The sequence below is a fragment of the Larus michahellis genome, chromosome 3 (assembly GCF_964199755.1).
Source record: "Larus michahellis chromosome 3, bLarMic1.1, whole genome shotgun sequence".
In the NCBI taxonomy this organism is placed as follows: domain Eukaryota; kingdom Metazoa; phylum Chordata; class Aves; order Charadriiformes; family Laridae; genus Larus; species Larus michahellis.
The window spans coordinates 27989023-28002486 of NC_133898.1; the positions used below are offsets into that span (position 1 = coordinate 27989023).

General features: G+C 40.0%; 1 protein-coding gene across 49 annotated transcripts in view; it reads left to right on the forward strand.

The window, feature by feature from the left end:
- ESRRG (estrogen related receptor gamma) overlaps positions 1 to 13464 on the forward strand; it is a 405634-nt gene that overhangs the window by 182821 nt on the left and 209349 nt on the right. For 4 of the 49 annotated variants that reach the window (XM_074579421.1, XM_074579425.1, XM_074579414.1 and 1 more), the window contains one exon: positions 11310 to 11511. The exons of the other annotated variants lie outside the window; for them this stretch is intronic. In XM_074579421.1, coding sequence (XP_074435522.1) covers positions 11510 to 11511 — 2 coding nt within the window. In that variant the 5' untranslated portion in view covers positions 11310 to 11509. The remainder of the gene's footprint in view (positions 1 to 11309; positions 11512 to 13464) is intronic. 49 annotated transcript variants of the gene reach the window in all.

Genomic DNA, 13464 nt, shown 5'->3' on the forward strand with positions numbered 1-13464 from the left:
TTGGTTTGTGATTTTTTTTTTCCCTAAATCGGCCTCATTATAGTGTATATGAGGGATGTTAGAATATTGGACTGAGATTCTTGAAAATACCGGTGCTTCCTAATTATTTTTACTGCAGTATTTCTACAGTAGTGAATTATCAATTACATTCAGTCTTTTTATTTCCCATGGCACAGCTACAGCAACTAAAATTAAGGGTGTTATGCTCACAGTCCCTTGCACCACTCATTCTACTATGGGCAAACTTTTGCTGTTTTTTTGTACTAACCTTTACAACGCAACCGATAAACATTATTCCTGTTTTAATGACTCCCAAATAATGTCATATTTAAATGAAATGCGGTTTGCCTCAGCAGGGTTCTTTGAATTTATGAGCATTTTTGTCCCATATCCTACAATAATGTGACAAATATTATTTGCATTTTTACTGTTTTCTTGAATACTTTTAAACACCCATTTTTAGGAGACTTCAGATTGCTTTTGAACATATTTGAATGCATTTTTAGCTATCACCAAGCTTAAAATAGGAACCCTTTTTTCAGCTTATCTTTATTAAACACCTGTAAAAATCAGTGGTATTTCTTTTTTCTTATAAAGCTTTCTTCCTTTAACGAATGCCAGAAATGCTGCACAGTTTATTCTAGTATGGGCTTCTTTTCCTGGCGGTAATGGGCAGTAAATGGTCTGGTAATGTCTGCGCCATATGCACAGACATTTACCAACCCGAATGTCATAAATAGAAACTATATATTGTAATGTAATGCATCTGTTCTTTAACTATAATCAACTAATATTAGAACTTTTAGGCAACTTTTAGAAAATATTATCCGGTATAAAGTCGTAGAAATGAATCTGTCTGTACAAATGATCTTGCTTGCAATAAACCTGTAATCTAAAGCGTAGGTGGCCAGGCATGTCAGTGACTGATTAATTATATTGTCTTATTGAATACTCACTTTGCATTTTTTAAAACCACAGATTTTGTTGTTGGGTGTTTTTTATGGTGTTTGATGTGTGTGTTTGTGTGGTGGGGGGGAGGTTGTTCTGTTTGGCGTTTTTGTACAGATACTTATTTTAGAAGAAAATTTATTATTCAGCCTTTATAACCTAAAGGTAGACTAGGAGCTTAATTTTGTTGTTCTTGGAGGCAGATTGTGCAGTGCTTTCACAAAGTTCTTCATCTTGGCTGGGTTAAGTTTTCTGTTTTCCTTTGATGCTTTTTTTACTTTTTAAGAATGAAAATTGTCTGATAATTTTTAAGGCAATGTTTTGTGTGTTGAATCAAATAAAAAAAAATAATCAATCAAAGTAATTCTTGTATGTCTATATAATCATACCAAGACCTCTTTAACATTCACAGAAGTCAGTGGGAAGGTTTCTTTATTGTTGCTATGCTGCAAAAATAACTTCTGTATATGTTTTTATGGTCAAAAAAACCCAACCAAACACCCTGTACTGAATTTCGCAAGTGAAACCAAATCATTTAAAATAAGATTGCGGTCACTCACCCGTCTCCATTTGAGCCCTGTCTTAGACGCCAGTTAAAATTAGAGCTCCTTAATGGACTAACGAGGGAAGGTAGGAGTAGAAACAAGGAAAAGATGACAAAAGTAAATACGCTCATAAATAGGGAAATGACATGTTTGCTTTTGTGGCCTTTGATCAAGCCTAGGAGTTTCTTTTCAAAGGACGTTGCAGGACGCCTGGGAAGGGAACAGCCACCCAGCGTAATTGGAAAGGGGGAAGGTCTGTAGCATGCCGGCTGCTGCTGCTCCTGCCTCTCTGATAAGATTGTAAGAGTTGCCAATATCAGTATTCAGTCTTGTAGCGTGTCAGGGTGCTTTCATGTGAACTGAACTGAACTGTCTGTGCACGCTCCCTCCCGCTCTCCTTCCTGGCGCTCGTCGTCGCATTGAAGTCAGGGGAGAGGGAAAAAAAAGATTTGAGGATCGCCCAATTTGTTCTGACATAAAGAGATGTTTAGCTCTGTGAAAGGTGGTGGAGGCAGAGTGCCTGACTGACATTTCAACAGGCTGTCTGCTGGGACTGCTCACTTCACGTCCCTTCATATTCCTGCTGTGTCCTGCGCGAGTGCTCTTGTCTAATCTTCACAGCGAGAGCACCAAGAGTCCCCTGAGCTTCGGTGCTCAACACCTTGTTAGATGGGGCATACGGGGCCGTAGCTCCTGCTTTTGTAGTTGCTTTTGCTCTAATGTTTCAGGCTTGTTTCAAGTCCAAATAATTGTTTTTTTTCCCAAGGAGTTTGCTAAAATACCAGTGTGTGTCTCCTAATCGCCTTGGTCTTCTCTTGGCAATGCTAGATTTGGGTAATACCAGGTAAAAACACGCAGAGGGAAAGAAAATAAAAGACCCCAGTAAGTCAAAGCTTTAAGCAGCGTTCTGTGCTTTTGTTTTTAAATGAAGATTCATTGACCTGCTTTGGCTGGTTTAGAAAACAGATGAGAGAAAATAGTCACTGAACAGCCAACGGGAGGTATAACACGTTGATAATAAAGGTAAGACAGTGTCTGATCAGGAATGCCAAACTCCCTTCCAGGGGCTGCAGGGAAGTTGTAGTTGTTGAGGGTTCGTTTGCTTTTACGATTCCGAACACGTTGTGATGCATTCTGGTATGCCACATCCTGTTACATCACGTCGGGTCAGCCCGTGATGCCGAATAACACTAAGAACATGAATTAATGAGGGCTAATGCTCTCCTCTTATTGCAGGACCGTTATCGGGTACCTTGTAGCTACCATTCCTATCTGGATTCAGACCTCCTAAAGCAGAACTGATATTAAAGATATATGTATTACGGTTTTAACAGATAGAAATGTTATTTTTCATTAACCTTCTCAAAATACATTAATTAATAAATGTGGCTTAATCTGTGTTAAGCCATTAAAAATAATCCATGTACTGCACTCACAGTTCTCTTTTACATCTTTTTAAAGGCACTTCTTTTCCTTGAGTGTATTATTGGTGGTGACAAAAGGCAGAATGGTATCGTCTTGCAGCTCTGGGGTCCCTGTACTATTATCCCAGAAACACATTGCATGCATTCTGTAACGTGGTTGCTCATGAACAGTTGCCACTGTTCAAATTTCCCCATAACTTCAAATTTTGTATAAATATCTCTTAATACACATCTCCTCCGGAGGTGGAGTCACGTGTCTCACCAAGTATGAGATTTCCAATATAAGCTCATGTTCTCAGACAAACTTTCCAAACTTGGGTGCGTAAAGCTGAAGCTTCCTGCCTCCCAAAATGCAAGGGCAGCTACATAAAAATGCCGATCGTGGTTTCCTTCAGCCAGGGCTATCTAGTCACACGTTCCATTTGCTAGGGATCGGCAGGGACTTCTTTTCCTGCAATAGACTGAACAGGTAGATACTAAACCAATTTTCCTTCATTTCTGTAGCATCTATAGCACAGAAGAGCTAAACTTGCATTATGTTAGTGCCTGGCCACAGTTAGAGGATGTTGTAGAGATGCCATAGAGGTCTCAGCCGGGTCCAGGCTATTCAGAAGACCAAATTCCAGTTCTCAGAAATTAAAATAACCAGGGAATTAACTAGTAAGCTCTTTGCTGTAGGTAAGGGCCAGATGACATCAGAAAGTATTAAAAAGTGTTTCGGTGAATCTTGGACACTCAAGAAAAGACTCACACATACGTAAGGATCAGATCTCTTATTATCCAGCATGACTAATAACCAGGCCCATGCTGTAGCAGATATAATTGATGCCTGGATCATATTTATGTAAGAGCTGCTGTCATGCTTCATTCCCGTTTCAATGTGTCTGTCTTCATTTTGCCTGTGAGTTGGAGTCAGCGCAAGCAATCATTAGCATCTCTTAAAATACATACAAAGGAATCACGATGTCTGACATTTTCATTGGGGGAACGTTACGGGTGTACTCTGGCACACGTAGCCTGATTCTGTCAACTACTGAGATGATAGTCAGTGTATGTACCATGCAAATTCATAGGAGAAAAGACTTTGGAGGACGCCCAGGCAGGCGGAGCGGGCATCACATCATGGGGCATTTGGAAAAGAGGATACCAAGGATCTAGTGCCACTTGTGCCCATCTTCATTGCTCAAGTAGCCCAAATTCCTGCCGACACTTCACTACAAAGAAGCACGTTGGCGAAACATCTCCATACTTCAGGCTGTGGTCCAGCAGTTTGTGATAGATGTCTAATTTAAACGTGTGAATAAACCAAGAGATGCTCGGGGACAAGTCATGTGTAGTGTTACTCACATTTAGTGATTTACTGGATTAAATGCTAAGCAAAAGCTGTTTTCTCCGCAGCAAGTAGGTAGACAGTGCATGAGAGATGTTTAGAAGTGCACACGGGCAAATGTGGTTTTGTGTCCGTGCCTACCGGCTTTCTCTCATCCTATGTGCTTTCGTGTGCACACCCATATTATTATATAATATTTTACCTATATCAAGAATTCAATTGTTTTATAAAACTTGTGCTTGTCTGTACAAATGTAGCAGTACAAGCCTGTACTGTTAACTCAGGTTGCTTGTTTCCAAACAGCTGGTTACAGAAGCGACCGTTAATTTAATAGAAGTTGCATTTATTTAAAAATTGACTTAAAAGACAGTAAATGACTCAATGACTCATTAAATCAATTTAAGAATTGACTTAAAGTACAGTAAGTGACTCATTATATTAAGCTATAGAAAGACACCCAATAAAAAGAAGAAAAAAAGAAACCTGACAGGAAGTTACAATTTAGTATCCTGATTTATTTTTGTTAAGAATAAAATGGTCTGATTACTAAAAGTGGATGCAAGGACATCTATCTGAGCATTACGAAATACTCTGGTAGCAAAAGCACCACCATAAAGTAAGGAGCCAAGCGTCACTGAAATTTTCCCCTGATTTGTGTATCAATAAATGAAGTTTACAATAATGATTTATCTGGGAGATGTTTAGTTGTGTACCTGGATACTATTAATTTACTAGTATTGAGTAACTGTTCTATATGTCCCTAGATTTGTTGAACATAATGTCTATATGTTAAACAGTTTTCTATGGTATTTAAAAATTGACATTTCAAAGAGTGTAATAGCATAATGAAATGTAAACTGAAAACAGGAATGAGTTAATTAGACTAATGATCCCTTGACTCCTTTATTAGCCAGCTCTTTAGAAATTGGGATTAGCTTTGTTTTCTCTGCTGAATAAAGACAGGAAGGATGATGTTGATTCTAGTAAATGACAGCACCAGAAGAAATGAGTGTTTTCCTGTTTGTTATAGGTTTCACCATTTAAGATAAAAATTTAGCCTCCCTGCATGCATACCTAATTTTATTACACTTTGAGTTCAGCTCAGATTGGAAGAGAGAAATCAGGAAAATAATTTAGGAATGCCTACTGATTTCATATCATGATTTTAAAGGTGATCCACTCTCTGTCATTTCTGGACTCGAAACTTTAATATTCTTCATACGAACCTGGAGTAGACTGTGTTTGAATTTAAACAAAGTCTTTAGAAAAGGCAAGCTTGACAACTTTTTGATCTAGGTTTTGAACACTTAATTTCTCCTCTCTATAGGGGAGTGATTTACACATCTGTCTTGCTTTTAAGGGCTTTCAAGAAGCACAAGAATTATCTCTGTAGTGGTTCAAACCAAGCATGCACAGAGAAACAAAATTGTTTTTACGACAAATAGGAGGATTCTTAAGTCAGCAGCTGTTAGTGAAACAACATCATTAAAACTTCCACTGATTCCAGACCTTGCTCTCAGGAGTCGCTCAGGCCAAGCAAAACCGTAGATAAAGTGCTGAATTATACGCAGGAAAAAGAAAACCAGAATTTAAATTGGTAGGAATTAGCGATGATTCACTAAGCTAATTTCTGCCCTCCGTTACCCTCGTGTGACAGCGTGGCGGCACGTGGAGCGGAGCCGGGATGAGAGAGGGCAGAGCGGGAGTCGCTGACAGCTGGCTTTTAAGTTCGGATTCTCTCTGGTAGATCTTTATCCTGCAGAGTAATGAGCTCCTCAGCTTCTGCCGAAACCTATAGGTATAGAGGGCACCCAGCCCTGTGCGGGATCGGCTCTTTAACGAATGCCTGAGGAATAAAAAATTTATCACACAAATGAGGCGACAGAGAGGAGGTGGCAGCAGTTGAGTTATGAAGCTTTTTACTCACAGGCAGGCTTCGTTTGCTATCCCGCACGCCCTCGTTAAGCATTCTTTGAGCACCACGCTGAAGCAGAAGTAATAATGTCATTTGTTTGTAGTTTAGGCTCTTCTGGAGGGTGCTTTTGAGGAAGTGTGGTGGAGCAGTTGGGGGTTGGCAGGAGGGCACCCAGCATGCTTGGGCTACCGTGGGTGCTCTCCTCCTTCCTGGAAAGGAGCATCTGGTACCCATCGAGTGCCGTCGGTTGTTTCATAGGTGCTACTCGGTGGCTCTTTGGTATGAGATTCGCTTGGTGCTTAATTTCACCGCGCTCCGGGCAGAGGGTGCAGCCCGCATCTTGCACGTGCAAGAGTTGAGCATTGCTTGTAGTCCAACGCTGCGTCTGACCTTGCAGCTCAGTATTAATTTGAAGAAGTGGAATTAAAATTTTCCATTCTTTTGCATTGTCATGCCTCACATTGATAAGCACAAAGAAATGTAAATAAAAAAGACCTATTTCACAACCCTAGCTACAACCTTTTTGTTTTATGACAAAAGACAGTTAATTAGCATACTAGCAGTAAGCAGCCTTCCCAAACTCATGCTAATTATGTATTCTGTTGACCGTGACTCCAGTCATAAGGTAATTGGCTTGCAGCAACATGACATTTCAAATCATCTCTTGAAATTACATCAAAAAGCCAGCCTGTTTTGTTTTGATAGGGGAACAATCAATTTGATAAGTGGTAACACAGCTCATTGTTTCACATTAATTAGACTAATTGCAGCATGTTAGCCTCTGAAATAGACAGAACTTGGAGAAGACAAAGGCTGTGGCCTTTAGCATGCAGTGCATGTGGTGGTTCCACTTGCTTGCACATACTGTAGGCAGAAAACAGAGTTGTTAGGATTCAGCCTTGCAGGAGACTGGGTGTTAACAGTGGTTTGATGTGTTATGCTTAATCCACTGGCTTTCAGTTCTAAGATCCAGGTTCAAAAATACCAGAGAGAGAAAGGGGGGAGGAAAAAAAAAGCCATTTTAATATTAATGGAGCCAAAGTTTTCGGTGATCTTTGGTTTTCTGTCTCCTGAAAGACAAAGCAGAAACCTGGCCACAGGATCTCTCAGATGTTTGTGGGCTGTAAGGCCTTTCTTTGGGAAGGCTTCGCTTCCACCCTTGCTTTTCCTGCCCATTCCCACTAATGTTTACTTCTTTGTATACCTTAGTTGGGCTATTTTTATTTTCCCTTTTATATTCACTCAAGAATGACGTATAAAAAATAATACTTAGCGGATGGATTACTGACGACAGATAGTAGAGATGCATAAACCACCCACGTGTTTCTAATTTAGAGCATCTTTGCCTGCTATTGAGATTACCAATTGTACTTAGCTCTGTGATGATTTTTATGATCAAGCTATGTCATCTGTAGATTGACATGACCAAATGGATTTTGCTTGTGACCTAATTGAAATGTAAACCAAAGTTTTAAGAGATGAAAAATTTAAAAGGTTATCTCAGTCCACAGGCTACGCTAACTTCGTTGCTGTTCACGGCTTGGTGCACATCAAACCCAACATCGGGCCACTGAATATGTAAAGGGTGTGTTCTTTGGCCAATACATTGCTAGTATGTTTGATAAACGGGGTGATAGTTAGTACCTTCGCTAAGACTGAAAAGTATCAGAGATGAGATTCCAGCATTATGTGAATGTTGACGAAATCACATGCATGAGGCCAGCTCTGACTTCTCTTCTACACCTCTCTGGTCCACCTGGGTTTAAAATGAAGTACCCTCAGAGCATTTTACCTCTTTTAGTTACCTCTATTCAACAAAAAGTATCCTCAGTTAAAAAAAAAGTAAAAAAATAAAAAGAGAAAGAGAGAGACTGGGGGGAGGACAACACAATTGTGAATAATCGTGGAATTGCTTACATGAAAGCTGTAGTTCTTCAGTTTCTCTCTATGGAAAACGAGATTCTTTTTTCAGGCAAGGCAAGGAAATTTAGGTAGCCACATAGTTCTGCTGGGCATAGACTTCACTTACACATTTTTTTTTTCTATCATTCGATCATTCCTCCCCTAATCATTGACTGGTTAGACAGTAAAACCTTTGGGGCAGAGATTTTGTTAAATTTGCCTGTAGTCTGTGTTTGGATAAGTGTAATTTCATTTAAATCAAAGAATTTGTTCCAACAGCTTAACATTATCATGGCTCATGGAAGCTATATTTTTATTAGTTTTGCTTATGCTTTATGTTGGCCCCTTAGCAAATGGTCATAAAGTCTGTTTTAAATCCAGCTACCAGTGACTTCATACTGCTGATTTATTTCTATCATTTACTGGCAGGAATACAGTTTTAAAAATGTATTCTAAGCAATTCTTTCCTCTCCACCTCCTCTCTCCTGTGCCTCCGTTTGCTTTCCTCCTCCTTCAACATTTAAATCGCCTTTCATTGAGCTTAAAATTATGCCCAGATTAGAGATGTAACTACCCTAATGTGCCGCTCTTACTAAAAAGTCCTGGGTTTATACAGGAGGTGAATTTGGAAGGAAGCAGAAGATTGAAGCCTTTTAGCATTCAGCTTAAGTGCTGGTTCCACTTGCCTGAGCACAAGCTGGAAACGGCGTTGTTAGGATGCAAGCCTGCACCCTCGCTGTCACTGCCGGTCCTTGTGTAGTCAGGTTCCTGCTTGGAGCAGAGCAAATCTTTGCTCAGTTAAGCGAGCGTCAGTCACCGGCAAGCTTGGCTGCCAGCCCAGGGTTGTTAGACTTTTCCGTGCTACACCTGAATGAGATATTGAGGAGACGTGGCTACCTAAACAGAGTCGAGAAGCACTAGATTAAAAAAAAAAAATAATAAAAAAAAAAAAAAATTAAATTGTCACGGGGATGACAGAATAATTTTGAGAATATAACTTACACTTCCAGTGCTCGCTTGGGAGGCTTGCAATAAGGAACCTGCGTTGCCTGCTCGGTGACAGATCCTGTGTGATCTTGTTTAAATACCTTTGTTTTCTTGAAATCCAAGACTAGAAGGTAATGCTGACTTCCGAGTGAGAAACAGAGGCACGGGCAAATCACAGCTTAGCAAGCTGAAACACACTGATACCATCCTGCAAGGTGCTGAGCTCTTGCAAAGGTGCTAAATTACTGGTTTGGGCTTACACCAATAGCGGGCACTCAGCTCCTCGTAGGATTGAGCTTTTAAGTTGCTTGGTTATTATTCAGTCAAACAAAATCGACAGGATCTTCTTAAAGTGGAAAAGGAACAGTGAGAAATAAAGTTGCCAAGTTTTGGTTTGCATGAAGATGCTGGCAGTGGGCGTTCTGCACGGAGAGTAAGGGAAAATCAGGGACAGGGTAAGAAGAGATAAAATAGGAATAGTTTTTAAATAGGAATTTCTGGCAGAGCTATTAATCACACAAGTCTTTGAGCTCTAGGGGTTGCGTGAGTGGTGCTAACGCGAAAGAAGAGAGATACTTTGCCGATATCTTGAAATACGCTATTAAAAGAAACAAGCAAAATTAAAGGGAGATAACGTCTGAACAGATTAATGATGTGTAATAATAATTAAAAAAAAACCCAAACCTACGGACAAACTCCAAGTACCTTCAAAAATCTGAATCCTCAGGTTTGACTCCTGTTTTGTATGGGATAGCCTTTTAATAATCAATTTTGCAAGTTGCTAGTCTTGTCATACGGTCTCAGCTCTGAGCTCTGATCTCACTTACACTAGTAGAAATATATCAACGTTTCTGCTGTTTTTCTGGCTATATGCCGCAACTGTGACCGGAATGTGGAGTCTGCTAGGGTCTGTGGGGTTTTCTGTGGGAGATTTCCCAGTGTCTCTGAAGCGGGTTAGAAAAGGAAGAGAAAAATGCATTTTTCATTGCTGTCTAAGGTAGGCCACCACCTGCTCTTTGCCGACTGCCAAGCTAAATGGGGACTTGATGCGGGTACAGGCTTTTTGTCTGGAAAGAGGAATCAAGCATCTGTGAATATAAGAGAAAGACTTCAGAGATAACTTTCATTGTCACATTTCTTTTCAAAATCTACATCATCATCATCATCTTTGAAATGATGTCGTCATTGCAGTCGATTCAGGGCAAACCGAACACAGGCTTAGGAATCTGCAAAGGGCAAGAATCTTTTCCTTACATGGGATGATACTTTTTTTTTCTAAAGTCCTTTTCTTGCTGTTGCTATGACCTTCTACCCCCAATGCACAATTGTACATGTTTAATGAAAGAAAACAATCCTAAATTCTACACTGACCTGGACTTGTGAAACAACCAGGGTTTTCAGTGAAGCCTTCATAAGCTATAAATCAGTGTAAAATTTAGCTCATATCACATTCTCATTGGAAATGGGTTATATGATAATTTATGTTGAGCTGATCATAACTAAGCACCTCATAGTGGTGTCCTTCAAAAAATTTTAATCAAGATTGTCTTTCTCCACCTCTCTTGGTGCAATTTCAAGAGGTTTATTTGCATGTCAATCGGCATGTGTTACTGAAGTTATTCCACTGAAGCAAGCACAACATCTCAGCTGCATACGTGTTTTACAGCACCATAGCGTCAGGTGACTCTCTGCATTTATTTCTGATCTGTGCTAGTGGAAGAGTCAGGCACCCCTAATTCTCTTAAGCCCTGAAAACAGAGGTATTCCCAGGTGCCTGTCAGATCTGTTTTCCAAGTCCTTGTGTGCTTCACAGTGACTGTGCAATGAACAATGAAGAAGAAACTGTTGACCCTATGAAAATCACAAAGATGGTCCCACTTTTGCCTTAAAATCCATGTTAAAAAGCGTTTCTAAATATGTTTGAAATTTACACTTAGATGCATATTTTCTCTTGAGGTGTTTTTCCCCTGTTTGTTGTACAGTGAACAGCAAAGAGCGGTGTCTTGGGCAGCAAATACCAGCAGAATCCTCTCCAGGGCAAACTTGCCAAAAGCTCTTTACATCAAGGACTGTCTTATTTTACAGTACTTACGCAATGTCTAATATGATGGGGTTCTGAGTTGCTCCATAATTGGCGATAATAAACAGTTTCCCACCTAAGTATGTATAATCAAGACGAACTGGGTGGGGAGAGGTGTGCTGGTAAGAGTGGGTGTGTTGATTTCTCATGCAGGCTTTTTTCTTTTTCATAATTAAAGGCTTATGTTATGAAGTTACACACGGGTGGACTACTGGTAGAATCCTAGAAAGGATAAACAAGTTTTAAACAGATTTTGAATGGATATTGAAGACAAAGATTATGAGCCATGACCAGAGAAGTTTGACTCCAGAAGCCCAGCAGAGCGTATTAGTTAGACTAAAGCTTTAAGCTCACTACGTGTCAAGTTTGACAGCCAAGATGTAAGTAGTTTTCATGCTGTGGTGAAGCTTCGGATTTGAAGGTGGGAGACTCGGGATTTGTTGAGGAGTGACTGGAGGAGTAGGAAAACTGAGACGCAGAAAGCATACTCAGACAACAGTAGCTGTAGCCGCAGCGGATGAAGTGAGCTAGGGGAAGCTGGGACAACTGATGTGGGAGACTGTGAAGGTGGAGATGTTCGTTCTTTGCCAGTTGCTTTCTAACTTGCTCTGCATGGAAATGTCAGGAGATGCTCAGTACATTTGCCCTAGATCCTGCTAACTCAGCGGTGACTACCAGGCTTCAGGTTTCCTAAGTCTCATAAAATTAATGGGGATATTGCCACAAAGCACTCTTTTCTCTCTCCCACCCTTTGCTATGTGTCGTCAGTTGTTTTGGGGTTTTTTTTGGGGGGGTTGTTTGGTTTTTTTGTTGTGGGGTTTGTTTTTTTTTCCCCGCCAGTAAACGTTAAAAGTTGAGGTTGAGATATTTCCAAATTATCTTTTCCTTCCCACCAGTCATTTCTGGCTATGTTCCACAAGACGACAGGTTTTCATTGGTCACTTAATTGTGTATGTCCATTGGTTTTTATGACTTCCAAAATCATATTTTTGTGTGCTTAGGGGCTTTTGTGACAAGGTGCTAATGGGTTCCTGGCTGGGCAAGCACCTGTGTCAGAAAGTGTTTCATTGTGTCCCTTATTTTTCCAGCTCTGACTGCTTCTATTAGCTTGCTTATATACCTTTATTGCAATCCCCTGATGTACTTTTGTTTGTGGGGTTTTTTTTGTGGACATATAACCTGCATGTGCAAAGGAAGCTATTACTTTTACTACAGAGAGAAAAATGGGAGTTTCAAATGAGAGTTCCACCTGTACATGTGCCTGAGAGACAAGAAATCTAGGAGATATAGAAAAGACTTAGAGCACTGACCTGTCCAGGGATTTTCATCATATGATCTCAGAAGTTCTGCAAGGTGGACTGTGGGTAGCTGGTCAGTATCATGCTGCTGGAAATCTCATTTCCAACTGTTAGGCTGCATGAGACGGTAGATAACAGTACCCTCCATGATTTCCTAATGAAGTTCTTCCAAATGAACTCTTGCTTTAGCTGCTCCAGCCTTATTATTGTGAAAGTGAAGAGAAACAGTGTGTGCGGCTTTAAAAGAGAAGCAAAGCATCCCCAAGGTGATCACCATATTAGACTGTTATATATGTTAGGAAGAACACCTTGAGTCCTCTCAGAGTATTGTGTCTAAGTGCTAGTTGCAGCAATGAATATCTTCTGCTTCTGAAAAAGAAGATAAAGACTAGCTTTTCTTGATCATTTTGCTGGTACTTCCTCTAATGCAAGTTATTTCTTGCTGACCTGATGCATTTTGAGACATCATATTGGTTTCTTGTCTTATGTCTATGCAATAATTTAGCTTTTTATTCCACTCCAAATCAGGACAAAATTTGTTGCAGATTTTAGCGCTACCTGCAAGTAAACCCAGTCCAAGACTGTCCTTTGTTCTAAGGGAGCAGTTTCTGTAACATGGCTGTTATCGGGTCTTTTAAAGGAAAATCATTAGACTTTTTTATGCTTCCTAATTTGCTCTTGCACTTCTCCAAAGTTAAAGATGTAGCTGATGAACTTCTGTATGGGGCTAAAAAATGGTAGAGTGGGGTCCACTAAAAATAGTAGTAGAATAGATTTAGAAATGTGCTTAGTTAACAGACCTTCTGAAACTGAAAACCTATATGAATACAACAAAGACCTTAACTTCCAAATCTATAGGACAAGATACGAAAAACAGAGTGCATCCTCGCGTAGGTCTTTCAAATAGCTTTTGTATATTAGTTTATACAGCATGTTATAAGAGAGAGATGGCCAAGAATAGAGGAACAGGACATATAAATGAGATTTTTATGATCCAAATTGTGCATATGAAATGTAGGACTGACTGGATTCAAA